Source organism: Hyaena hyaena, unplaced genomic scaffold (genome assembly GCF_003009895.1).
Source record: "Hyaena hyaena isolate Hyena2069 unplaced genomic scaffold, ASM300989v1 scaffold_382, whole genome shotgun sequence".
Lineage (NCBI taxonomy): Eukaryota > Metazoa > Chordata > Mammalia > Carnivora > Hyaenidae > Hyaena > Hyaena hyaena.
This window is the reverse complement of record NW_024081015.1, coordinates 928685-954603: the sequence shown is the minus strand read 5'-3', so window position 1 is coordinate 954603 and position 25919 is coordinate 928685. Positions and strand designations below refer to the sequence as shown.

The following is a 25919-nucleotide window of genomic DNA, read 5'->3' as shown; positions in this document are numbered from 1 at the left end:
ATATATGTATATATACATGTGTATATGCATTTTTGCCCTTTTCTCTCCCACTTAACAATATATAGGAAATATTTTAAAACAACACATCTTGGTGATAGCTCAGTATCATTGTACAGTTATACAAAGAGCTTCTTCATTCTCTTATATTGCTACACAGAAAATATCCATTGTATCAATTCATCATTATTTTGTTTAAGGCTCCTCTCACTTTTGCTATAAAACTAGGTATATAGTAAATTGTACATATATTTCCCCCCATCTGTGAGATAAACTACTAGAAGTAGAATCCCTTGGTCATAGGATAAAGTTAGTTTTTGACTAATGGAATCAGCTCTTTTAAGGAGGACTTTTGCTTTTCAGAGGCCCTCACTGCTTTCCCCTTGTCAACAACCTGCACAGCCCTGAGCAAACCATCCTGCAAAGCCTGGTTCTTTACCATGTTAGTGATCAGGAAAGTGATGTCCCTGATATACATCTGCCTCACCTTAGCAACATAGTATTCTGCCTTGTTACCATATGCAATAAAGAAGGTACAAAGTGCTGTGACATCTCCTTCCTCCAGCCCACATTCCTCCAGGACAGACTCCCATACGCCTCTAATGCGCTGGTTCTTGACTTTTCGTCTTAAGACAGAGGCTAAGGTGGGAAGACCTCTCACCAGGTCTGGCAGCTTCTCAAGCACACGAGTGTGCAAGCAGATGAGTACTTCCATGACGTAGCTGTATAAAATATTCAGTTCCATTGAAGTGAATCTACAAAACATGTGGAGAGCTTCCTAAGCAGTGGGACTCTATGTACAAACATCAAATGAATTCTATTAGGATACAAACCACTAGAAGAACAGCTGTTGTATTTTAGAAAATACTCACTTTAGAAATAGGGCCTGCATTAACTGGATAGCTTAGTTCTCGGGCCGCTTATACTACACATTTCTCAGTGGCAGGGGAGTTATGTCATCCATCTCTGTATTAGTAAGACATTGGCAAGCAAGAGACTCTGATGAGATGTCTATAGCGGTGCTGGTGTATCAACAGGTGTTCAAATTAATCTTTTTTGAATGAATTAACCTAAGAAAATATGATTTCTTCACAATCCATTGTTAGAACCATATTAAGAAATCCAAGTTTAGAATGTCCACTGCAAGCTCTCACAAAGCCACGAAATTCCACTGATTTCTCATCGGATACTCACTTGAGTGCCAGAACTGCTGTCCATAGCTCATCATGGGCTGACTGTCTTGCCAAAGCCTTGCTATGATGTTCAAATTTCTGTGTCAGGCTATCCTTGGTGAAGTCCAGTTCTTTAAACTGTGCTTCTAAAGCTTGGAGTTTGTGGTCTACTCTATAGGATAAAAGAATCAAGGGGTACTTTAGGTCGAGGAGCAGTACTAAGGTTTTGCCTTAAGAGAAGGCTCTAATATATTGTTTATAATCACTATTAATTTGGGTAACTATCTAAATTCAAAATTATGAACAGATGTTTCCATTTGCCATTCTCTCTAGCCATCATCCCAGTTCTTATATTCCTTATATTGCCAAACTTCTGAATTGTCTAATTACTTGAATTATCTAACATCTTGTTTTGGAATTGAACTTTATACTTTAAAAAGTATTTTAGGGGCATCTGGCTGCACAAGTCAGTGGAGCATGCAACTCTCAGTCTCAGGGTTGTGAATTCAAGCTGCACATTAGGTATGGAACCTACTTTAAAAAAAGAATATTTTTAATTAAAAAAATTTTTATAATGTTTATATATTTTTGAGAGAGAGAGAGAGGGAGAGAGAGGCAGAGCAGGAGTGGGGGAGGGGCAGAGAGAGGGAGACAGAATCCAAAGCAGGCTCCAGGCCCCAAGCGGTCAGCACCAAGCCCGATGCAGGGTGAGATCATGACCTGAGCTGAAGTCGACTGCTCAACCAACTGAGCCACCCAGATGCCCCTTATTTTTAACTTAAAAAAATTTTTTTAAGTTTATTTATTTTGAGAGACGGTGTGTGCTCGCGAGAGAGTGGGGGTGGGGCAGAGAGAGAGGAGAGGGAGAGAATCCCAAGCAGCCTCCACATTGCCAGTGCAGAGCCTGACAGAAAGCTTGAACTCCAAACTATGAGATCATGACCTGAGCAAAAGTCAAGAGTCAGACATTTAACCAACTGAGTCACCCAGGTGCCCCCCCTTAAAAAAAGTATTTTTAATACAAGCATTACTTTGATTCTCACAACAACCATAAGAAGTGAAGCAGTCATTTTTATTATTTTATAGGTAAATCAGGTCTCAAGAAGATTAAGATCTAATGTCATAGCTAGTCCCAGCTAGTGCTGGGACCACTATTTAAAAAGGTTCTTTTCTCTATTCTGACTACCCAAATTGTATCCTACTTTCAAGAATAAGTTCACTTTCCACACTGTTTTCTTGAATCCCCTAGCGTTTCTGCCTGGAGATCGCCCTGCCTACATTTTCACAGGGACTGCCTCTATTACCTGTCACTGTTCACCTCCTGCTTTATTTTTAGAGTTAGGATTTCATGAAGAAAATTTTAAACTGTTGGAGAGAGGGGATCAGAGGCTATTTCTTAGACATCTTTATGCCTTGCTAAGGCCTTACACAGAAGTAAGAAAATATGTCTCATATGATCGACATCCATAAAGTGAATGAGCTGCTGAGCTGTGTAACCCAACAAGGGCATCTGGGCAGCTCTGAACAGCCGTAATCATCAGAGGGCACTGTGGCACTAGAATTATGTCAAATTGAATCACAAAGAACTGAAAGAACACAACTCACTTGCCTGAAGGCACTCATATTTTCACCAAAGAAGTGACACAAATACAGGTACCACTTCCCTGAGGTTCTATGTCCCCAGTGACCTGAATACTTTGTGGTTGCCCAGGTTCCGTCCTTGACCATCTTCTCTTTTAGATCCTCAGTTTATCTCAAGGCTAATTCAGCTTTAAGTACCACTCCTAAGCTCTAGAGTTGTATCTTTAACTATGTTTTGTGCATCTCCAAACCCAACCGTCCTAAACTGAACCTATGCACTATCCCTCTCCCTCATCTTCAGAAATTACTATGGTTGGAATTTTCTCACTGCTTTGGATATTTTACTTACATATAGATGAGGCCCACTATGAAATGTGTTTCATAGGATGTAAGCCTGCATGACCTAACATGCCAGCGATTTCTGACTACATACGAAAACAATGTCAGCTGGCACACTGTCTGTATTAACTCTGACACCTTTAAGACTATATTGCTTATAGGTCCTCTCTAGCTTGAACTCTAGAGAGCAACTCTAGCTTGTCCGTCATTGTAAAACTTCACAGTTGTTAACAGGTTTTTTTTAAATTTTTATAGTTTTTATTTATTTTTGAGACAGAGAGAGACAGAGCATGAGCGGGGGAGGGGCAGAGAGAGGGAGACACAGAATCCGAAACAGGCCCCAGGCTCTGAGCTGCCAGCACAGAACCAGATGCGGGACTCTAATCCACGAACCGCGAGATCATGACCTGAGCTGAAGTCAGGCGCTTAACCGACTGAGCCACCCAGGGGTGCTCCTGTTGTTAACAGGTTTTTGAGAGTCTCTCACAGAAAGGCATTCCCACACCATTCCAAATAAATCCTGAATGACATGTCTACAAATGCAGATCTGTGTTCTACTATTAATTCCCAGCTCAGTTAGTGACATCACCATCTATTCAAGTGCTTGAACTAGAAATTTCAGAATAATTCTTACCTTTTTTTTTTTTCTTTCTCTTTACTAATGCCTCTAAACGATCCCCTCCTGGGGCGCCTGGGTGGTTCAGTCGGTTAAACATCTGACTTGGGCTCAAGTCATGATCTCACGGTTCATGGGTTCCAGCCCCGAATCGAGTTCTGGGCTGGCAGCTCAGAGCCTGGAGCCTGTTTCAGATTCTGTGTCTCCCTCTCTCTCTGCCTCTCCCCCACTCATGTCCGTCTCTCTCTGTCTCAAAAATAAATAAACTATAAAAAAATTAAAAAAAAACTCCCCTCCTGTCCATCACCACTAAACCAGTTAATAACTATCTTTCACTTTGACTTAGGATCACAGTAGCCTAACTGGATCCCTGCTTTTGATTTCTGCCACCTCTAATCCATCTTTCTAGAAATGTGGCTCTAAAACACAATTCTGATCATGTGACTCAACAGATTATGTATGCTTTATGATGCCCTGACTTGCCCAAAGATACAGGTAGAGTCAAATTGGCTATCCTCAGAAGGGAACATAAAGCCCTTAACCCTTTGCTCCCATCTGCTGTCAGTCTTCTCACATCCTAGTCACTAATCACCCAAGACATCTAGGAGCTGACGGAACACAGGCTTCTGCGGCCTCCATGTTCCATGTACGTGTCCCAAGTACTATTTCCTCAGCCTAGATTCCTTCCCATACTTTCCTTTCTCATAGCCTTTTACTCACACTTTAAGATCCAGTTTAAATGTCTCTCTATGCCTTTCCTTTTCCTGCTGTCAAAGGCAAAATTAACTGGTCCTCTCTTCGTGTCCTCACAGCCCTTTATGAACAACATTGTTACAAGGCCAATCACATTAAATTCTAAGTATTTTTAAATGATTCTCTTCTCCTTATAGACTTTAAGCTCCTTGAGGACAGAAACCACATTTTACTTATTTTGTATACCTAAAATATAGTACATACATTAATTGAATGGAATTCACCTGGTAGTAGATTTTTCTTTATTTATGCATATATATGCATATATATATTTAAATATATGTGTTAAATATATATAAATATGTGTTAAAATATATATAGTTAAATATATATGTTACATATATATTTTTTATTTATGTATTATTTAAAATATACATTTTTGTGGAAGACTTAAACCACTTTAAACAGTGACAGAATTCCAATTTGCCTATTTTTATTCTTTATTCTTCTCTTGCCCATCTTCCCAGAAAAGCAGACCTATGCTTGTTCCCGCCCTGTAGCCCTTAGCAACCTTTTCATTGCCTCCTTCAAGGATATCAGGGTTGTGGTTTCATTGTTCATCTTCTTAAGGCAAAATGAAAGGAAACAAAACCAGGAAAATAAAAACCTAATGGAGGTTTGAATCCAGGGTTTCCTACTGTCTTCCACTCAGCAACAAGCAGCGGCTTGTGTATTTGATCTGAATTCTGCCTCAAAGGTCACTCAGTACAAGAAGCTTTTAATAGCTTGTACATCCAAATATAGTTTCAGAGAACTGATCTTCTGAACACAGGTGTCCTAAAACCCACTATAATGTTTGCCTTTGTAAAGTGAGCTGTAGCACATCAACAGAGCACAACCACCAGATGTAATTGTGGCTCTCTGTATATTCCAATAAATGTATACTTACATATATGAATATATAATATACTAGGATTAAATTTGATGGGAATATTACTCTCAAATTTTAACAGCTTAATTATTCAGTTACAATCTAAATGAGGTTTAAAGAGAGCCCTAGACCTTTTATGATATATCAATGGCAAAAATCTAATCATCCTTAGAAACTAATAAATATTTATTGAGAGCTTCTAGTATTAGATTAAGTATTGGAAGTGGAAACAGATATCAAACAGAATTCCTAAATTCAACATGCTTAACTTCTAAATGGGAAGACAGGACATACTTAAAAAGAAAATGTATATAAAATGTTGTGCACTCAATAGATATAGACCATAAAAAATCATATATGAGACAGTAAGTCACTGAAGCCTTGGATAATTGAGAAATGTTCACACTGAAGGTAGGATTTGAGCTTAGTCTTAATGGAAATGTAGGTGTCTGATTATCAGAAGAGAGGATATTATAAAACTGGAGAAATTATGTGAGCAAAATCAGAAAGGCAAGGTACATAATGCGGTCAGGAAACAATGAGTAGATATACCTTAAACAAAAAAGTCATGTGAGGAAAAGAAAAACAACAATTAAGGGGTGCCCGGGTGGTTTAGTCGGTTAAGCGTCCGACTTTCGCTCAGGTCATGATCTCGCTGTTCGTGGGTTCGAGCCCCGCGTCGGGCTCTGTGCTGACTGCCAGCTCGGAGCCTGGAGCCTGTTTCAGTCTGTGACTCCCTCTCTCTCTGACTCTCCCCTGCTCACGCTGTCTCTCTCTCTCCTAGAAATAAATAAAACATTAAAAAAAATTATAAAAAAAAAAGAAAAAGAAAAACAACAATTAAAAAAAACCCTAACGTTTAAACTAATAAGATCCAGGTCATGAATTTATTCATTCATTGAATAGTTTATTCACTTATTCAATACTTAGTGAACGCTATAAATATCAATTGAATGTATAAAACACTATTCTAGGTGTTGAGAATACAATAATGAGTAAGGTAAGTTTCTTGCCCTAAGGAGTATAGTAGTAGGGAGACAGAAAACAAGAGTAACAAAAGAGTGGATGGTTCTAGACAGCTGGTGAGGAGTTTGGACACATGTGAGCTGTTCATTCTGTAAAGTTAATCTAGCAGTGGCATTTAGGATTAATCCAGGTGTAAAGAAAACCAGAGGCAGAGAAGTCCCTCAGGAGTGACAGTCAGATGTGAGGTGAAGAGGGCCTAGATTACAGTGTTGGTCCTAGGAGTGGAAAGGCAAAGGGATAGATCTGAGAGACACCGTAACTCCCCCAAGGACTCCTGGGGATTTGAGTCAATAAGTCTCACATGAATCTTCAGAAAAGTTTGAGTGTCCTGAGGGAATCATTCTTTACCACAGTGTGAAAAACCTTGCTCCTATTTTTGTGTCTTATATCCTCTCTGCCACCCTACCCCATCCCACCCCACCCCATCCCACCCCCCGATACTTTTATTTCAACAGAATTCAATTTTTTAAAATGTTCTATTTGTTTCTGAGAGAGAGACCGCATGAGCAGTGGAGGGTCAGAGAGAGAGGGAGGTATAGAATCTGAAGCAGGCTCCAGGCTCTGAGCTGGCTGTCAGCACAGAGCTCGATGTGGAGCTCGAACCCACGAACTGTGAGATCATGACCTGAGCCGAAGTTGGATGCCTTAACCGACGAAGTCACCCAGGCGCCCCTATTTCTTTTTTCTTTTTCTTTTTCTTTCTTTCTTTCCTTTTCTTTTCTTTTTTTTTTTTTTTTACCATGAGATCATTTAAATGTATTTGCAAATTTTGATAAGGGAAAAGTGATTTACAACACGGGAAACTTCTTATAACAACCATAGACTTAAATACACTGCACTGTAGGTCACCTAGACTAGGTTAGCAAGAATGAACAGAGTTATAGATCCAAAAGGCAACCCCAAACACCTTCCTCAGATGGAGACTTTGGTAACTGTCTGTGGTCAAAACAAAACACCAATTCCTTTTCTTCACCATGCTGGATGGTCATTCCATCCATTTTTCTCCCGCAATGATGAGTCCATTTTAAATACTGAAGTATTATTATAATAATATATTATTATTATGAAGACACTCCAAATCCACAGAACAGCAGACACTTCCATTCTTGCATTTGCAAGTTGTGCAGGGAGATCCAGCCATTGTCCACACTGCAGGTGCCCCTATTTCAACAGAATTCAAATATTGTTCAAGTATTGGGCAGCCATGTGCTTCCAGGGAGGCTGGGCCCCTCCCCAGTCACAAGGGAGTGAACATTGATTAGATTAATCCAATTATAGTAATTTCACTATTGTTGCCATTATCATTAGTTTAGGAATAGGCAGTGGCAGAATTCTGGCCTATGAAATGTAAGAGGAAGTCTACTGTGAGACTTCTGAGAAAAGTTTATTTTTACTTGTGATAAACCATATAACAAAATACACCATTTTGGGTGGGGATGGACAAAATGGGTGAAGGTAGTATACACCCATTTTGTACAAAGTACAAACTTCCAACTATAAAATAAATAAGTCCTGGGGATGTCATGAACAACACAGAGACTATAGTTAACAATATTGTATTGTACATGTGAATATTGCTAAGAAAGTAGATCTTAACATTTCTCATGTCAAGAAAAAGTTTGGGGGTGCCTGGTTGGCTCAATGGGAAGAGCATGCGACTTGATCTTGGGGTTGTGGGTTTGAGACCCATGTTGGGTGTAGAGATTACTACTCTACATAAATAAACAAAACTTTTTAAAAACAGAAAGAAAGAAAAAAGTTTGTAACTATGTGTGGTGATGGATGTTAACTAGACTTATTTGGATGATTATTTCACAATATGTATTTATATTGGGTCATTAAGCTGTACACTTGAAACTAATGTATGTCCATTTCATCTTAATTTTTAAAATTTAACCATTTTTTAACCTTTGTAAAGTCTATATTTCTGTGGCATTAAGCACATTTACACTGCTGCCCAGTCATCACCACCATCCATCTCCAGAAAATTTTCATCTTTCCCAGATGAAACTCTGTACCCATTAAAATCCTGTACTCTGCATTCTCCCCTCTCCTCTGCTCCTGAAACCATCATCCTGCTTTTTGTCTCTATGAATTTATCTCCTCTAGGTACCTACTTCCTGTAAGTGGAATCGTACAATATTTGTCCTTTTGTGACTGGGAGGGAAGTTTTTCTAATGATAAAAAACACACACAGTAAAAATAGTCTGTCTTCATCCCTCATATTATTGAATCTTCCTGTAATGTCTGGTCGTGCAGCACTCACCCTTTCATGACCATGCAGGGAACCAGCCGCAGAGAGCAAGCCAAGACAGCAGAGCAGACAGATGAAAAGAACCTGTCACAATAGAAAATAGTATGAAAATTCCTCAAAAAACTAGAACCGAAACTAATGTGTGATCCAGCAATCCCACTTCAGGAGATATATTCAAAGAAAATGAATAGAGGATGTTGAGGGATCTGCACTCCCATGCTCACTGAATCATTAAATCACAATAGCCAAGTGATGGAAACAACCTAATTGTCCAGAAAGAAGGAAACCTTGCTGTGTATGACAACATGGAAGGACTGTGAGGGTGTTAATGCTAAATGAAATCATCCCAACAAAGGAAAATATGTCAGAGTATCACTTATATGTGGAATCTACATTCAAAGTCAAACTCAGAGAGTAGGAAAGTGGTTGCCAGGGGTGGGGAGTGGGGGAAATAGGGAGAGGTTGTTAAAAGGGTAAGAAGACAAACAAAAAACCCCACCAGTGAATTAACCTCACCTAGGATATTTCCATTGCTAATGTGCTTATTGTAAGGAGTAACTTTGCCTTATTGATTAAGCCTTTTATAGTTGGGCTTCTGCTCTTAAGGATTAACAGTTCAGTGAAGGATACTTCATATATCAGGTTCCTTTTTGCTGAGGTTTCCTCTGAAGCCCTTCATTTTTCTGGAACTAATATTGGTTTTCTTATGGTAGATCCTTGACAAGGAAATAAAAGAGAAGGAAGGAGAGAATAGTGGAGACTCTGATTTAACTTGGTGTCTCTGTCTTCTGCCCACTCAGAATAAACCATTGCGGAACCCTGTCCCCAGATTTAGAACAAGGCAGAGTAGAGTTCTGCTCTGGGATCAGAGCCTACTACCAATTCTACCCAGCGGTACTGTTTTCTCTAGGATGCTGCCTGCCTATCCAGATCCAGTAGTTGTTTTTTTCTCCCCACTTTCATCAACTGCCTCTTGTCTGTGTAGACCTAAACAGTATCTGCTGATCACTCCATCCTTGATTGCCTCCCTGGATTGCCTTTTGTCTATCCAAACTTTAGTGATTTCCTCATCTCTTCTGCCAGGCTCATCTCTCAGACCTGCCTGGTCCTGTCATATTGCTTAACTAGAGCAGTTTTAGGTTCACAGACAAAAGAGTGGAAAGTATAGCAGAAAGTGTATCCCTACCTTTATAGAGCCTCCCACCCCCCACTATACACACCCTACACCACAGTGGTTACATTAATTAGTTCTGATGAACCTACATTGACTCATCATGATCACCCATAGGGCACAGTTTACATTAGGGTTCACACTTGGTGTTGTCCATTCTATGGGTTTTGACAAATGTATAATAACATGTATCCACCAATGCAGCATCATACAGAATAGTTTCACTGTCCTAAAAACCCTCTGTGCTCTGCCTGCTCACCTCTTCTTTCCTCCCACCCCCAAAACTTTGGTAGCCATTGATCATTTTACTGCCTCCATAGTTTTGCCTTTTCCAGAATGTCACATAGCTGGAATCATACAGTATGTAGTCTCTTCAGATTGGCTTCTTTCACTTGTACTATGCATTTAAGTTTCCTCCATGTCTTTTCATGGCTTGATAGCTCATTTCCTTTTAGTGCTGAATAATATTTCATGTCTGGATGCGCCATAGTTTCTTTATTCGCTCACCTACTGGAGGATGAGTATTTCCAAGTTGTGGCAATTATTAATGAAACTGCTATAAACATCCATGTACAGGTTTTTGTGTGAGCATAAGTTTTCACTTTATTTGAGTAAATTCCAAGGAGCATGATTTCTGGATTGTACAGTAAGAGTATGTTTAGTTTTGTAAGAAACTGCCAAATTGGGGGTGCCTGGGTAGCTCAGTCGGTTAAGTGTCTGACTCTTGATTTTGGCTCAGGGCATGATCTCACAGTTGGTGGGTTCAAGCTCCACGTCAAGCACTGCACTGACAGTGTGGAGCCTGCTTGGAATTCTCTGTCTTCCTCTCTCTCTGTCCCTCCTTCGCTTGTTCTGTCTCTCTCTCTCAAATTAATAAACTTTAAAGAATTAAAAGAAAGAAAGAAAGAAAGAAAGAAAGAAAGAAAGAAAGAAAGAAAGAAAGAAAGAAAGAAAGAAACTGCCAAACTGGGGGCACCTGGATGGCTCAGTCGGTTAAGCATCTGACTCTTGATTTCGGCTCAGGTCGTAATCTCTCACAGTTCATGGGTTCGAGGCTCTGTGCTGACAGTGCAGAGCCTGCTTGGGAGTCTCTCTCCCCCTCTCTGCCTCTACCTGACTCATGCTCTATCACTCTATAAATAACTAAATAAACTAACAAACATTAAAAAAAAAGAAATTGCCAAACTGTCTTCCAAGGTGGCTTCACCATTTTGCATTTCTACCAGCAGTGAATGATAGTTTTTGTTGCTCCACATCCTTGCCAGCATTTGGTGTTGTCACTGCTTTGGATTTTGGCCATTTCAATAGGTGTGTAGTTGTGTCTTATAATTTTAATTTCCATTTCCTTGATGACAAATGGTGTTGAACATCATGGCTTGCTTGCCATCTGTATATCTCCTTTGGTAAAGTGCTGTCCAGTGCTTTGCCCTTTTTAAAATCAGCTTGTTTCTTATTGTTGAGTTTTAAGGGTTCTTTGCATATTTATCAGTTGTGTCTTTATCAAATATTTTCTCTCACTTTTTTATAACCAAGCTGCAGCCTGGATTCCTGTGTGCTTTCTGTTGCAGGGTATAGATCTTTGAAAGAATGCCGTGTTCAAAAGTTAAACAGCAGTGCCAAGAAATAAATAGTACTTTGCTCTGCTAAAACAAACATCTGGAAACAAGCATCTAATGCAGCAGTGGGTTTTTGCTGTTTGTTGTAGAGTTGAATCAATTACTAATAATTGAATACTTTGAGTACTATGCTTTGAGTGCAAAACTCAAAGTGCTGAACTTGAAGTACAGACACTAATAGAGTAATGTTATTTCCAAAGCCTTCTAACTCAGGGGAAAAGATCTAGTTTTTGCCAGCGGTTGTTACCATTAGTAAATTTACTAATGGTCACCTTACCCCAAGATTTCTCGTAACAGTAACACATGTGAATGGAAAGAGGATTTAAAATGATACTTTGGCAGGGCTGCCAACCTGGTTTTGTCCACTTTGCACTTTGCTCATAGTGCAATCCTCAGGAAGATGCATTCACCCCATATACTTACCTACACCAATACATCAGAGAAAGGAGTCCCTCAATTTGTGAATTCATACAGAGCACAGAAGGATTCATCTACAATGTCTGAGCTTGTATCCTAGAAAGAGAATTCCATACATTTTATCAGTTCCATCACCAGACGCAAACCTGTACCCCGCCCAGTCACCATATAAAAACAAGATCCAGATAGCAGTGCTGATTCTAGAAATCACTCCATTTGCTTGCAACTGCTTGTATTTTCTTCCTTCTCTCTTGTTTCTAGATTCCAGTTTCTAAAACCTGGTTTAGTCTCCTGCAGACCCAACTATTCTTGGCTCTGATCAGATTGGCACAAATTCTTGTTCTACCGCTTCTTAGCTCTGTAAGTTTCTGCAGAAGACTTAATATCTCTCGATCCCTATTTCTAGATTTATAAAATGGGGATCACAGGAGTAGCAAAAAAAACCCTTGGAGGAGTTGAGCCTCAGTTACTCACAGAAGGAACTTACGGTTCATGTACTCCTCTGTGTCAAGTTCCTTCCTTTCTCTGTCCTATTCTTCTTCTGTACAGTGTGCTTCCTGGAATCGCCTCAAGTGTTATTAATGTGAATTTGTGCAGTTCTCATCTTACGTCTTCCTCTAGGGTAAACCAAATTAAGGCTACACCCCTACTGTCTGTGTGACATTTTTTTATTCAAGCATTAGTTTCAAAGAACCTTGGCAGATCCTATTAATTAGATCAACTATTAACTTCAAAATGTGTTAGTTTCAATTTTATTTTAGAGATGTAGGCATATTTGTAGATAGTGGAGTTCTTATGGAAGCTTCCATTAAGGAACTGATAAAAAAAACATACTAAAGGTTTACCTACTTCAAATCTACTAAATATTTGCAAATTAATAAGACATTTTATTTTATTTTATTTTATTTTTGAGAGAGAAGAGTGTGCACATGAGCAGGACAGAGGGAGAGAGAGAATCTTAAGCAGGGGCTTGATCCCACAACTCTGTTATCATGACCTGAGCTGAAATCAAGAGTTGGACACTCAACCATCTGAGCCACTCAGGCACCCTAATAAGACATTTTAAAAATTGAAGTATAAAATCTACATAGAAAACTGTTATGTCATAAGCTTGATGACTATGATATGATATAATAAGAAATTTATATTTGGTCTTTGTCCCAGTTCTGGGCACAGAGCTAATCAAACTCTTGTAACTTCTTAAACGATAAGAACCATAGGAACATCTTCTGTTATATACATATGTTTCGTCCCCAGCTTCTAAAACAGGTGAAAGGAGAGTCTTTCATTATAATATTTGGGTTTTACTAATGAAAACCCTAGTTACTGAAATAGCTGTAGAGGGATAAAAGTGAAGGAGTGCTTTTTGTTGTTTATAACAAGCCCCTTTCGACCACACCTGAGTTTATGGTAATGAGGCAAATTTTTTTTATTTTTTGATTTAAAAATTTTTTTTTAATGTTTATTTATTTTTGAGAGGGAGAGACAGACAGAACATGAGCAGGGGAGAGGCAGACAGAGAGAGGGAGACACAGAATCTGAAGCAGGCTCCAGGCTCTGAGCTCTCAGCACAGAGCCTGACACGCGGCTCAAACCCACAGACGGTGAGATCATGACCTGAACTGAAGTCGGACACTTAACCAACTGAGCCACCCAGGCGCCCCATTGAGGCAATTTTTAAAAGCCCCTAAGGATGAGGGCTGGTTGCGAGTGAACTGACCATGTGACTAGAGTTGGAATTTTCAGCCCTACCCCTCAACTTCTGGAGAGGGAAGAGGGCTGGAGTTAAATTTTTTTTTTTTTAAGTTTATTTATTTTTTGAGAGAGAGAATGAGCAGGGGAGGGTCAGGGAGAGAGAGAGAGAGAGGAAGAGAGAGAATCCCAAGCAGACTCTGCACTGTCAGCACAAAGCCTGATGTGGGTCTCAAACTCACAAACCATGAGATCGTGACCTGAGCCAAAATCAAGAATCAGAGGCTTGATTGACTGAGCCACCCAGGCACCCTTGGAGCTTAAGTTAATCACTAACAGCCAACAATTTAGCCAAGCATGCCTACTATAATGAAACCTCCATAAAAATCCTAACCAAAAGCATTTGGAGAGTTTCTGGGTTGGTGAACAAGAACACAGCCATATGTCAAGAGAGTGGTTACCCCAAACTCCACAGAGACAGAAGCTCCCGTGCTCAGGACCCTTCCAGACCCCACCTTAGGTATTGATCATCTGGCTCTTCATTTATATTCTTTAATATATTTTTTGTAATTAGCAATAATGAATAAGCAGTTTCCCTGAGTTCTGTGAGCTATTCTAACAAATTATCAAATATGAGGAGGTGGTAATGGGAAACCCCTGATTTATTGTAAGTCAGAAGTACATGTGACAACATGGGACTTTTGATTGGCTTCTGAAGTGGGGAAAGTCTTGTGAGACTAAGCCCTTAACATGGGGGGTCTGTGCTAAGTCTGAGGAGTTAGTTTTAGAATTATATTAAATTGTAGGACACCTAGCCAGGATCTGCCAAGGACTGGAGAATTGTTTGGTGTGGAAAATCCCACACATTTGGTGTCAGAGTATTGGGTATTGAGATGAAAGGGTGTTTTTCCTTTGAATGATTTATCACAAAGTGAACACTCTCATGTAACTTTAACCCAAATGGAGAAATAAAATATTACCAACATGCCAGCATAGGCACGGACCTCATGACCCGCCTGAACTATTGTTCTCCCTCTCTTCCCAAAAAAAAAAAAAAAAAAAGATAACTACCATGTCTCACTATACATTAGTTGTGTCTATTTTTGACCTTTTTGTAAATGGAATCATATGGTATATATTTTAATAGCTTTATTGAGATATAATTCATATATCATATAATTGACTCATTTTAAATGTGCAGTTCAAGAGTTTTTAGCATATTCACAGAATTGTGCAACCATCACCACAATTTTGAACATTTGCATCACCACAAAAAGAAACCCTGTACTCATCAGCAGTTACTCCATATTCCTTCTAATCCCCCCGCCCCCTGCCTCAGCACTAACAACCATTTCTCTGCATCTTGTCTCTGTAGATTTGTTTATTCTAGACATTTCATATAAGTAGAATCATACAATATAGTCTTTTGTGACTTCTTTTACTTAGCAGAATGTTTCCAAGGTTCATCCATATTATAGCATATATCTACTTCATTCCTTTTTATTGTTAAATAATATCCTACTATGTGGTGATGCACTAAATTGTACCCACCCCCCCAAATTCATATGTTAAAACATTTACCCCAATGTGACTGTATTTGGAAATAGGGACTTCTAAGAGGTAATTTAGGTTATATGAGGTCATAAGGGTAGTGGTCTAATCCAATAAGGCTAGTGTCCTTATAAGAAAAAGAGACACCATGGGGTGCCTGGGAGGTTCAGTCGGTTATGTGGCTGACTTCGGCTCAGGTCAAGATCTCGTGGTTCGTGGGTTTGAGCCCCATGTCGAGCTCTGGGCTGACAGCTTGGAACCTGGAGCCTGCTTCGGATTCTGTGTTTCCCTCTCTCTCTACCCTCCTCTGCTCATGCTCTGTCTATCTCTCAAAAATAAATAAATGTTTAAAAAAATTTAAAAAGAAAAAGAGACACCAGGGATGTGCATGCACAAGGGAAAAAGCCGTATGAGGACCCAGTGAGGAGGCAGCCATCTGCAAGCCAAGGACTGAGGTCTTGGGAGAAACAAACCTACAAACACTTTGATATTGGATTTCTACCCTCCAGAAATGTGAAACATAAATTTGTATTTTTTAAGCCATCCAGTCTCTGGTATTCTGCTTTGGCAGCCCTAGGAGGTTAATACACGAACAAATGGAAATTCTCGAGCTGAAATGTGCAACATCTGAAATTAAAAATGCACTGGATAAATTAGGAGCTAGAGATGAAAAAGAAAGGATCAATGGATCTGAAGACAGGGCAATAAAAACTCTTTAAACTGAAATACAGAGAAGTAAGGATGAAAAATAATTAACAGAGCCTCAGGGATCTGTGAGACAATATCAAGAGTTCTCACATATCTATATTAGAGTTCTAGCAAGAGAGGGAGGGAGGTAGAAAAAAGATTTGATGAAAGTAATATTTCCAAATTTGATGACATAGGTAATTTTAAGAAGTTCAAAGATGCCCAAGCATCACATATATAAGGAAAAGCATACCAAAGGTGACTGTAGTCGACGATACTGTTGTGTAATAGAAATTTGCTAAGAGAGTAGAAATTAAATGTTTTCATTGGGAAAAAAGGAGAACTATGTAAGGGTATGTAAGGTGATGGATGTGACAACCACATGAAGAGAATCCTTTAACAATGTGTGTGTATATCAAATCATCACACTGGGCACTTTAAATATCTTACAATTTTATTTGTCAATAATGCTGGAAAAAAAAAAAGAAAACCATACCAAAGCACATCAAAATCAAATATTTGAAAGATAATGATGAAGAGAACATCTTAAAAGCACCAAAGAGAGGTACCTGGATAGCTTAGTTGGTTAAGTGTCCAACTTTAGCTCAGGTGATGATCTCACAGCTCATGAATTAAAGCCCTGTGTCAGGCTCTGTGCTGATAGCTCAGAGCCCAGAGCCTGCTTCAGATTCTGTGTCTCTCTCTCTCTCTGCCACCCCCCCATACACTGTCTCTCTCTTTCTCTCTCTCAAATTAAATAAACATAAAAAAACAACACCAAAGATAAAAAGAATAATTACATACAGAGAAAAGTAAACAATACTGCTGATTTTGCATTAGGAACAATACAAGCCAGGGGAAATTGGATTGTCATTTGAAAACAATAAAACAAAACAAAAATGAAGGGAAAAAACCTACCAACCTACAATTCTCTATCCAGCAAAAATAACCTTCAAAATTGAAGGTGAAATAAAAAGACACTCAAAAACAAAACAGATAAGATTTGACTAGGATGGGCCTTTCCTCCAGTAGGACTCGCATTGTCTTAGTCCCGTCAGACTGCTATTATAAAAAATACCTTAGACTCAGTAGCTTATAAACACAGGAATTTATTTCTCACAGTTCTGGAGGTCAAGACACCCGCATCGTTGCCTTCTGGTAAGGGCCCTCTTCCTGTTTCATAGCTGATACCTTATTATGTCTTCATATGGTGGAAGAGGCTAGGGATTTCTCTGGCGTCTCTTTTATAAGGAGCCAATCTCATTCATAAGGCCTCCACCCTCATGACCTAGGCACATTCCAAAGGCCCCACCTCTTAATACCTTTGAGGTTAGGTTTCAACATATAAATTTTAGGGGGACACATTCAGACCATAGTAAGTGTCTTTACAAGAAGAGAAGGGATAGGGGCACCTGGGCGGCTCAGTCGGTTGAGCGTCGACTTCAGCTCAGGTCATGATATCATGGTTCATGGGTTGGAGCCCTGCTTTGGGTTCTGTGCTGACAGCTCGGAGCCTGGAGCCTGCTTCCAATACTATGTCTCCCTCTTTCTGCCCCTCCCCTGCTTGCCTGCTGTCTCTCTCTCTCTCTCTCTCTCAAAAATAAATAAACATTAAAAGTTTTTAAGAAAAAAAGAAGAGATAAACACACAGACAACACATAAGGGCAAATTGTCATGTGATAACAAAGGCAGATTGTAATCCAACAGCTATAAACCATGGAATGCCAAGGATTGCTAACAAGATGCAAGGAAGGATTCTCCCCTACAGGCTTCAGACCCTGATGACACCTTGTTTGTAGACTTCTAGCCTCCAGAAAATTCTTAAGACATACTCAGTTTATGGTACTTTGTTATGGCAGTCCTAAGAAATTAATGTGCCATGTGTCCCTTGACCATTAAAATGTATATCCACAGGGGCGCTTGGGTGGCTCAGTCGGTTAAGCATCCAACTTCGGCTCAGGTCATGATCTCACAGTTTGTGGTTTCCAGCCCCGCATCAGGTGCTGTGCTGACAGCTCAGAGCCTGGAGCCTGTTTCGGATTCTATGTCTCTCTCTCTCTCTGCCCCTCCCCTGCTCACATTCTATCTCTTTCTCTTGAAAATAAACATTTAAAAAATTAAAAAATAAAATAAAATGTATACCTATAAATATACATGAATATTTATAGCAGCTTTATTCATAATAGCTTGAACTAGAAACAAATATAAGTTTCCACCAATAGGTGGGTAGATTGACAAAATGTGGTATATTCATACAATGGAATATTACTCAGCATTAAAAGTGAATATCCCATGGATAAATATAAAAAAATATAGGAAAATCTTAAGAACATTATGCCAAAAGCAAAAATAGAGGCTATACTATATGATTCTATTTTCCTGAAGTTAGAGAATGGACAAACTAATCTATCATGAGAGATAGTAGTTCTGTGATAGTTATGCAAATAAATCATTATAAACATTTGACAAAATTCACTGAGCTAATACTTAAAATTTTAATTATGTAAATTATACTCAACATGGTTGATCAAAAATATATACCATAAAAACTTGTAAGAATGGTCATAGCAGCATTATTCATAATAACCAAAAAGTAGAGACAACCCAGATGTTGTCTATCAATTGATGAAATAGGTAAATAAAATGTGGTTTAGCCACATGTGTTCATTAGTCTTCTGTGGCTACCATGACAAAATACACAGGCTGGATGGCATTTCATTTTCTCTTAGTTTTGGCATCTAAAAGTCCAAAATTAAGGTTTTACAGGTTTGATTTCTCCTGAAATCCTCCATGGCTTGTAGATATCTATCTGCCTTCTCACTGTATCCTTACCTAACCTTTTCTCTTGTATATTCACTTCGCTGGTGTCTCTTCTTCTTATAAGGACAATAGTCATAATGGATTAAGGTCCCACCCTTACGACTTCTTTAACCTTAATCACCTCTTTAAAATCCCTACTTGAAGGGATACCTGGGTAGCTCAGTTGGTTAAGCATCCAACTATTGATTTCAGCTCAGGTTATGATCTCACGGTTTGTGGAATAAAGCCCCATGCTCTCAGCCTCAGCACAAGCCTGCTTGGGATTCTTTCTCTCCCTCTGTGTGCCCCTCCCCTGCTTGTGCTCTTGTGCTCTCTCGCTCTCTCTCGCTCTCTCTCTCAAAATAAGTAAATAAAATTAATAAATAAAGTCCTTACTTCCAAATATAGTCACATTGGGAGTTAAGAGTTTACCACATGAATTTGTGAATGTTGGGGGGTACAATTCAGTCCATGGCAGTTTCTTTATAGTTTTCATTTCTGTCCTTATTTGTTCATCTTTTCCTTAAATCCTTGACAACATTTATTTATTTAAAAAACAATTTTAAAATCTTTATCTATTTTTGAGAGAGAGAGACAGAGTGCAAGCGGGGGAGGGACAGAAAGGAAGGGAAACACAGAATCCAAAGCAGGCTCCAGGCTCCGAGATGTCAGCACAGAGCCTTATATGGGGCTCTAATGCATGAACCAGCAAGATCATGACTTGAGCTGAAATCAGTACCCCGCAAGATCATGACCTGAGCCAATGTCAGATGCTTAACCGACTGAGCCACCCAGGGGCCCCTCCTTGACAACGTTAATAATTGCTCTTTTAAAAACAGATTTTAGGGGCACCTGGCTGGCTCAGTCAGTAGAACATGTGACTCTTCATTTGGGTGTCATGGGTTTGAGCCCCACATTGGGGGTAGAGATTACTTTAAAATAAGGATAAAAATCTTTAAATAAATAAATATAAAAACAGACTTTAAATTTCATTTAGTTTTATCATATCTGCCATATAAACTTCTGTTTCTCCTAATTTTTCTCCTAAGTGTAGGTCATACTTTCTTGATGTTTCAATATCTAGAGGATTTTTAAAAAATTTCACCCATTTGAAGTGACAATTCAATAGATTTTAGTATATTCACAAAGTTGTGCAACCATCACGAAATCTAACTCTAGACCATTTTCATTCCCCTAAAAGGAAAACCTATGCCATTAGCAGTCACTCTCCAATCCTTTCATCCCCCAACACTAGGAAACAACTAATTTACTTCGTATCTCTATAAATTTGCCTCTTCTTGCCATTATCTAGTAATTTTGATTGGATTCTGGTCATTATGTCTGTTACATTGTTGAATTTATAGATTTTGTTGTGTTCCTTTTATAAAGGGGCACCTGAGGGGCGCCTGGGTGGCTCAGTCGGTTGGGTGTCTGACTTCAGCTCAGGTCATGATCTCATGGTTTCTGGGTTCGAGCCCCGCATTGGGCTCTGTGCTGACAGCTAGCTCAGAGCCCGGAGCCTGCTTCAGATTCTGTGTCTCCCTCTCTCTCTGCCCCATCCCTACTCTCTCTCTCTCTCTCAAAAATAAATAAACATTAAAAAAATTTTTTTTAATGTTGAATTTTATTCTGGTAGGCTATTTAGTATAAATCAGAGTGGTCCTTTCAAGACTTGTTTTTAAGCTTTGTGGAGTTTTTTTTTTATTTTTTATTTTTTATTTAGAGAGAGAAACAGAGCACACAAGTAGGGGAGGGGCAGAGAGCGAGGGAGAGAGAATTCCAAGCAGGCTCAACACTCTCAGCACAGAGCCCTGACTGACATGAGGCTCAAACTCACAAAATGTGAGAGCATGACCTGAGCTGAAACCATGAGCCTGTCACTTCACTGACTGAGCCACCCAGGTGCCCCTGATTTTAAGCTTTGTGATGATAGCTCTAGAGTAGCCTTTTCTATAGGTCTAATTTAGTCCTATAGACTGTATCAGGTCATCAAAGTCTCTCAACACTAGTCTCCCAACAAGATCTCTTTAACGCCGAAGTCTCTCTAATGGTAGTTCAGCTTGTAGTTCTCCAGTAAGTTTTCTTTGCTCAGTGTCATGGGGTCTCATCCTACTCTTGTACAGCTTTGTATTTGGTCAAAGACAGGGAAACTCCTATGCAGATTTCTGGATCTCATTTTCTGTATGGTTCCCATCTCTCTGGTATTCTGCTCTGTAACTTTTAGCTGCCTCAGTCTCTACAGGCTCTGCTTTTTTCTCAGATCATCAAATACTTACCAATATTTGGTAAATGCCACCAGGAAGAAAGCTAAGGAAATTGTAGGACTCACTTCATTTTCCCCCCTTCTCTCAGTAATGACAGTCCTGTGCTGCTTTGCCTTGGTCCAGTGTCTGAAAATAACCATTTCACCTTTGTTGTATAGTTATCCAGTTGTGTATGACAGGAGGTTTAGTCTGGTACTAGTTACTTTGTCATGGTTAGATGTGTATGTTATTTTTTGACTGGTTCCCTTTTTGCTCAATATTATGTTTGTGGATTCATGCTTGTTGCTGAGTGAAATATTTAGCTCACTTCTTATTTCTTTATGGTATTCTATAACTGAATATATCACAATTTATTTATATATTCTATTGTTGGACATTTGAGTAGTTTCCATTTTGGAGCTATTATAAATAATGCTATTATAAACATTCTTACAACAAATGTCTTTTGGTATATGAACTCCTGTTGGGTATATATCTACAAATGGATTTGCTGGATGGGCTATGCATTTAGTCAGGTTTACCCGTATTGTCCATTAGTTTTGCAAAATAGTTGCACCAACTTTCAAGCTTATGTACAGTTGTATGAGAGTCCCAGTTACTCCATGCTTCATTAACACTTAGTACTGTCAACTTTTTAAATGTTAGCCCTTCTGGTGGGTATGTTTTAGCTTGTACTTTCTGCTTTCCAGGGAAGTTGATCACCTTTTCATATGCTTACTGACTTTTTGTATATCTATTGGCCTATTCATATCTTTTGTCCATTTTTCTTTTGGATTGTCTGACTTTTTTCTTTTGTTGATTAACCGGTTAATCTATTGAGTATTTTTCCATTCCAGATTTCAGTCCTTTGTCAGTTACACATATTGTACACATCTTATTCTACTTTGTGGCATGCCTTTTTACCTTAACAGTATGTTTTGATGAACAGAGGTTCTTAATTTTAATGTAGTCCAATTTGTCAATATTTTCATTTTGATGTCTTATGTTTGAAATCTTTCCTACCCCATGGTCATAAAAACATATTTTTTATTATTATTTAGAAGCTTTATTACTTTACCAGTGACATTTACATCTGAAGCACATCTAGAAAAAAACTTTTGGAGTAGTGTAAAGAAAGAATCATTATTTCTTTTCCATATGGATATACAATTGACTCAATCCCATTTATTACAAAGACAGTCCTTTTTTATATTCATAAATATCTATTTCTGTTCTCTATTCTGTCTTGTTGGTCTATTTATCTATTCTCGTGCCCGTATCACATTCTTAGTTACTGTAGCTTTATTATAAACCTCTCATATAGTGTGAGTCCTCCACCTCTGTTCTTCAAGTTTATTTGGTCTATTCTAGAACAGTACTAGGTGGGATTGATTAGCATTACACTGAAATCTTGATAATATTTAATCTTTTAATTCATGGATATGATAAAGCTCTCTTATATTTTCTTTAATTTTTCTCAATCATGTTTTACAGTTTTTGTCTGTACAGTTTTTGTATGTCTTTCATTATATTTATTAGTAGGTATTTGATGTTTCTTGATGCTATTGTAAATCATATTTAAAATTTTCCCTTTATTGTTGGTATTCTATAGGAATACTACCATTTTTCGGGTATGTTTATCTTTTTTTAAATGTTTATTTTTGAGAGAGAGAGAGAGAGAGAGAAAGAGTACAACCGGGAAAGGGGCAGTGGGAAGGGGTACAGAGGATCTCAAGTGGGCTCTGCACTGACAGCAGCAAGCCCAATGCCAGCCTTGAACTCACCAACCACAAGATCATGACCTGAGCTGATGTTGGGTGTTCAGCTGACTGAGCCACTCAGGTGCCCCTGTATATTTATCTTTCTATTCAACAACCTTACTAAATACATTTTTAATTTTAGCAATTCATCTCTAGATTCTTCTGATTTTCTGCATACAGAATCATGTCTATAAATAACTGTTTTACTTCTTTCTACTCTGATGGCTTTCTTTTTCTTACCATACTGTAGTTCCTAGGACCTCCAGTAGACTGTCAAATAGAAATAACGATGAACATATCCTTCATCTCTTGTACCCAATATCCAGGGGAAATGTGTCAATATCTGCCATGTTTCTAAATAATCCATGTATCAAAGAATAAATCATGATTAAAATATAAAACGTTACATTGAAAAAAATGTTATATTGGAACAGTTAATGAGAGTGTGGCACATAAAACTAGAAGGATATAGATAAAGCCATACTTAGAAATTTTATAGCCTTAAATGCATATACACAAAAAAGGGGGAGGGCTAAAAAAATCAATGAACTAAGTGCCCATCTAAAAGTGTTAAAAAAAGAGCAAATTAAACCTAAAGATAGCAGAATGGAGGAAATACTAATGATTACAGCAGGAATTAAATAGAAAACAAACAGAAAACAAAGGATTATAACCATCTATTTGTTTAAGGAATCTGGGCTAATTCAAGTTTACGGCTACCATGAATAAAGTTGCTATAAATATTCATGCACAGGTTTTTACATGAGCATATGTTTCAATGCCCAGGAGAACAACTGCTGGCTCATATGGTTCTGGTATAGTTTGTTTATAGGAAAACGCCAATCTGTTTTCCATAGTAGCTGTACCATTTTACATTCCCACCATCAACAGATGAGAGATTCATTTCTCCTTACCAGCATTTGGTATTATCACCAAATTTTTTATTTTAGCCATTCTGACAGGTGTGCAAATCAATTAAAAATATTTCATTCAGATTAGTGTATTTTTAAGGATATTATTTTTAAGTAATGTCTACACCCAACATGAGATCAAACTCACAACCCTGAGATCAAGAGTCACATGCTCCACCAACTAAGCCAGCCTGGTATCCTCAGATTATTTAGTAATTTTGGAGGGTGAGTTGATCTGCAAAATATTAAACCTCTATAATGAGTACTGAATTAGGTTTTTGAGGGATAGGACCCAGACATCTAGATATTTTAAAAATCTTCATTGGTGAATCTGATTTGCAGTTAAGATTATGAAGACACCTTCATCTCAGAGGAAACAAACTTAGAAGGAAAAGTCATCTTTTGAAGATACAGCTATATCTAATAATGGGAATATCATAAATAATGAAAATATGACAGGATAGTAGAGTTGAATGACATTTCAGAAATAATAACCAAGGATTCTACAACCATGGAAAATAATATTTTTTGGAAAATAATTTTTAAACTTTTCAAAATTCAAAATATATTAGTTTTAAAGAGGTCTAAGTAGACCAAAAATAATTTTAAATTTTGGTATCTAAATAATAAATGGTTAGAGTCATGAAGAATTCCTTATTACCAAGAAAGAAAAATAAAGGTGATATGGAGATGTATAATTATCCAAATCGCTGAGAAAAGATAAATAGAAAAAGTTCAGTTGGGATGAATTAAGTTATTTGATTCGAGGCTATCAAAATCTCTGCAAACCAGGAAAGTTGTGGATTGTGTCTCTAGGGGGCGCTGAATCTCTACAGAGCAATGCAGGAAAGGAAAATATTGAAAATTCTAAGAACCAAAAGTAATGCTTCATGAATAGCAGTCACATCAATTAGAAAATTAGAGTATATTATTAAGAAAGGAGCAAGTCTAAGAGTAAGAGGTTTAAGGGAAACAAAGAGAAATGTCTCCCTAGTCCCCACTCTGGCTTAAGAAGTCCAGTAAGACTCTAAACCACCCCTGCCTCTCCAGTGCAACCAGACTCCAGACTAATAATAGCTATATGTCATTTTGGAGATGATAGTAATGACACCTGAATGGTGAGGCCCAGTCAGGGCAGATTAGGTAGGTCTAAGTGGCCAAACCTGCCCATCCTCTTGTGCTCCCTACCTGAAATTATGACCCTAGGATCCACCCAGTCACTGAAACCAAAAACTTGGGCTTCACTCTTGACTCTAATACCTTCCACTAATAATATGACTAGTTTCCCTACATGATTACTTTAGAAATTATTCTGAACAATTCATGCTCTTCCAAAATATACTCTTCCATAGCAAACTATGGGTTCCATCCTTGCTACTTCCCCGCATTCCCCAGCAACATCACTTAGTCCTAGTCTCATATGGAGATGCTGAAGGTCACTCAAGAAGATTTTCAGAATTTTGTCTACAAGTTGATGCATTTGAGTACTGTAAGGTTTTAAAAGAAAAAATTATTAGACTTCTAGGATTAGTAATTACTTGTTATACTGAAATGACTTTTAGTATAATGTTGCTTAAATATGTCCAAATCCAACATTAGGTACAGACTTCTTATAACTCTTATGTGACCATAAAATCCAAAGAAGCCTACATACTGGGGCACCTGGGTGACTCAGTTGGTTAAGCATCCTACTCTTGGTTTCAGCTCAGGTCATGATCTCATGGTCCATGAGCTCAAGCCCTGCATTGGGCTCTATGCTGACAGTGCAGAGCCTGCTAGGGATTCTTTCTCTCTCCCCTTCCCTTGTTTTCGTGCATACACTCTCACTCACTTGCTCTCTCTCTTTCAAAATAAATAAACTCAAAAAACCCTACATATTATATACAAACCAAATTACAACTAATAAATTGTCAACATTAATTTATTATCATGGCTGATCCTGTTTTGCTGAAACTAAATTACCTCTCACATGAATTTGGTACTAATTGCTTTGGAGGAGGTTCTTTGCATTTGGCAAGTTGATACTACCTTGGGCAGAGCAGTGACTCAATTATAAGACATTTATCTAATTGAATTGCATGCATTACTTGGTTCACGCATTCTCAGTTTATCAACTTTAGATTTACAGAATTTTTTAATAAAACTAAATATACCTATTGCTTTTAAAACAATTTTAGTTTTTTTAAGCCAAAAGTATTCTATGACATGATAAATTCTTCCTGTTAACTTCTACCAAACATCTGTACCATTCCCCTACTCCAACCATAACCATTTCACTTTCTGCTCTTACAATTCCTTTAAGATTCCACATATAAGAGATATCATACAGTATTTGTCTGTTTGACTTACAACACTTAGCATGTTTTCAAGGTCCACCCGTGTTGTAGCAAATGGCAGAATTCTTTTCTCATGACTGAATAGTATTCCATTACATATATGTATATGTATGTGTATTTGTATGTG

The 25919-nt window shown here is 38.2% G+C and overlaps 2 protein-coding genes across 2 annotated transcripts in view; both read right to left on the bottom strand.

Annotated features, from left to right (window-relative positions):
- Positions 1–8: 8 nt before the first annotated feature.
- On the bottom strand, positions 9–25824 carry SMCO1 (single-pass membrane protein with coiled-coil domains 1). The gene is made up of 4 exons (XM_039250852.1): positions 25806–25824; positions 11820–11909; positions 1192–1341; positions 9–752 (listed from the first exon to the last, which is right to left on the bottom strand). The coding sequence occupies exons 2-4, from the start codon at positions 11885–11887 to the stop codon at positions 308–310; spliced, it is 663 nt and encodes a 220-aa protein (XP_039106783.1). The 5' UTR covers positions 11888–11909; positions 25806–25824; the 3' UTR covers positions 9–307.
- Positions 1312–25919, bottom strand: part of WDR53 (WD repeat domain 53) — a 43124-nt gene continuing 18516 nt past the window's right edge. The window contains exon 4 of the mRNA XM_039250850.1: positions 1312–1341. Coding sequence (XP_039106781.1) covers positions 1337–1341 — 5 coding nt within the window. The 3' untranslated portion in view covers positions 1312–1336. The remainder of the gene's footprint in view (positions 1342–25919) is intronic.

Bases quoted from the DNA above. Each gene is read 5' to 3' on its own strand.
- SMCO1 (XM_039250852.1), bottom strand. From the start codon at position 11,887: ATGAATCCTTCTGTGCTCTGTATGAATTCACAAATTGAGGGACTCCTT. The intron at 1,342-11,819 runs GTAAGTATATGG...TTTATCCTATAG, and splicing joins TCTCTGATGTATTGGTGTAG to AGTAGACCACAAACTCCAAG. The intron at 753-1,191 runs GTGAGTATCCGA...CATGTTTTGTAG, and splicing joins ACAGCAGTTCTGGCACTCAA to ATTCACTTCAATGGAACTGA.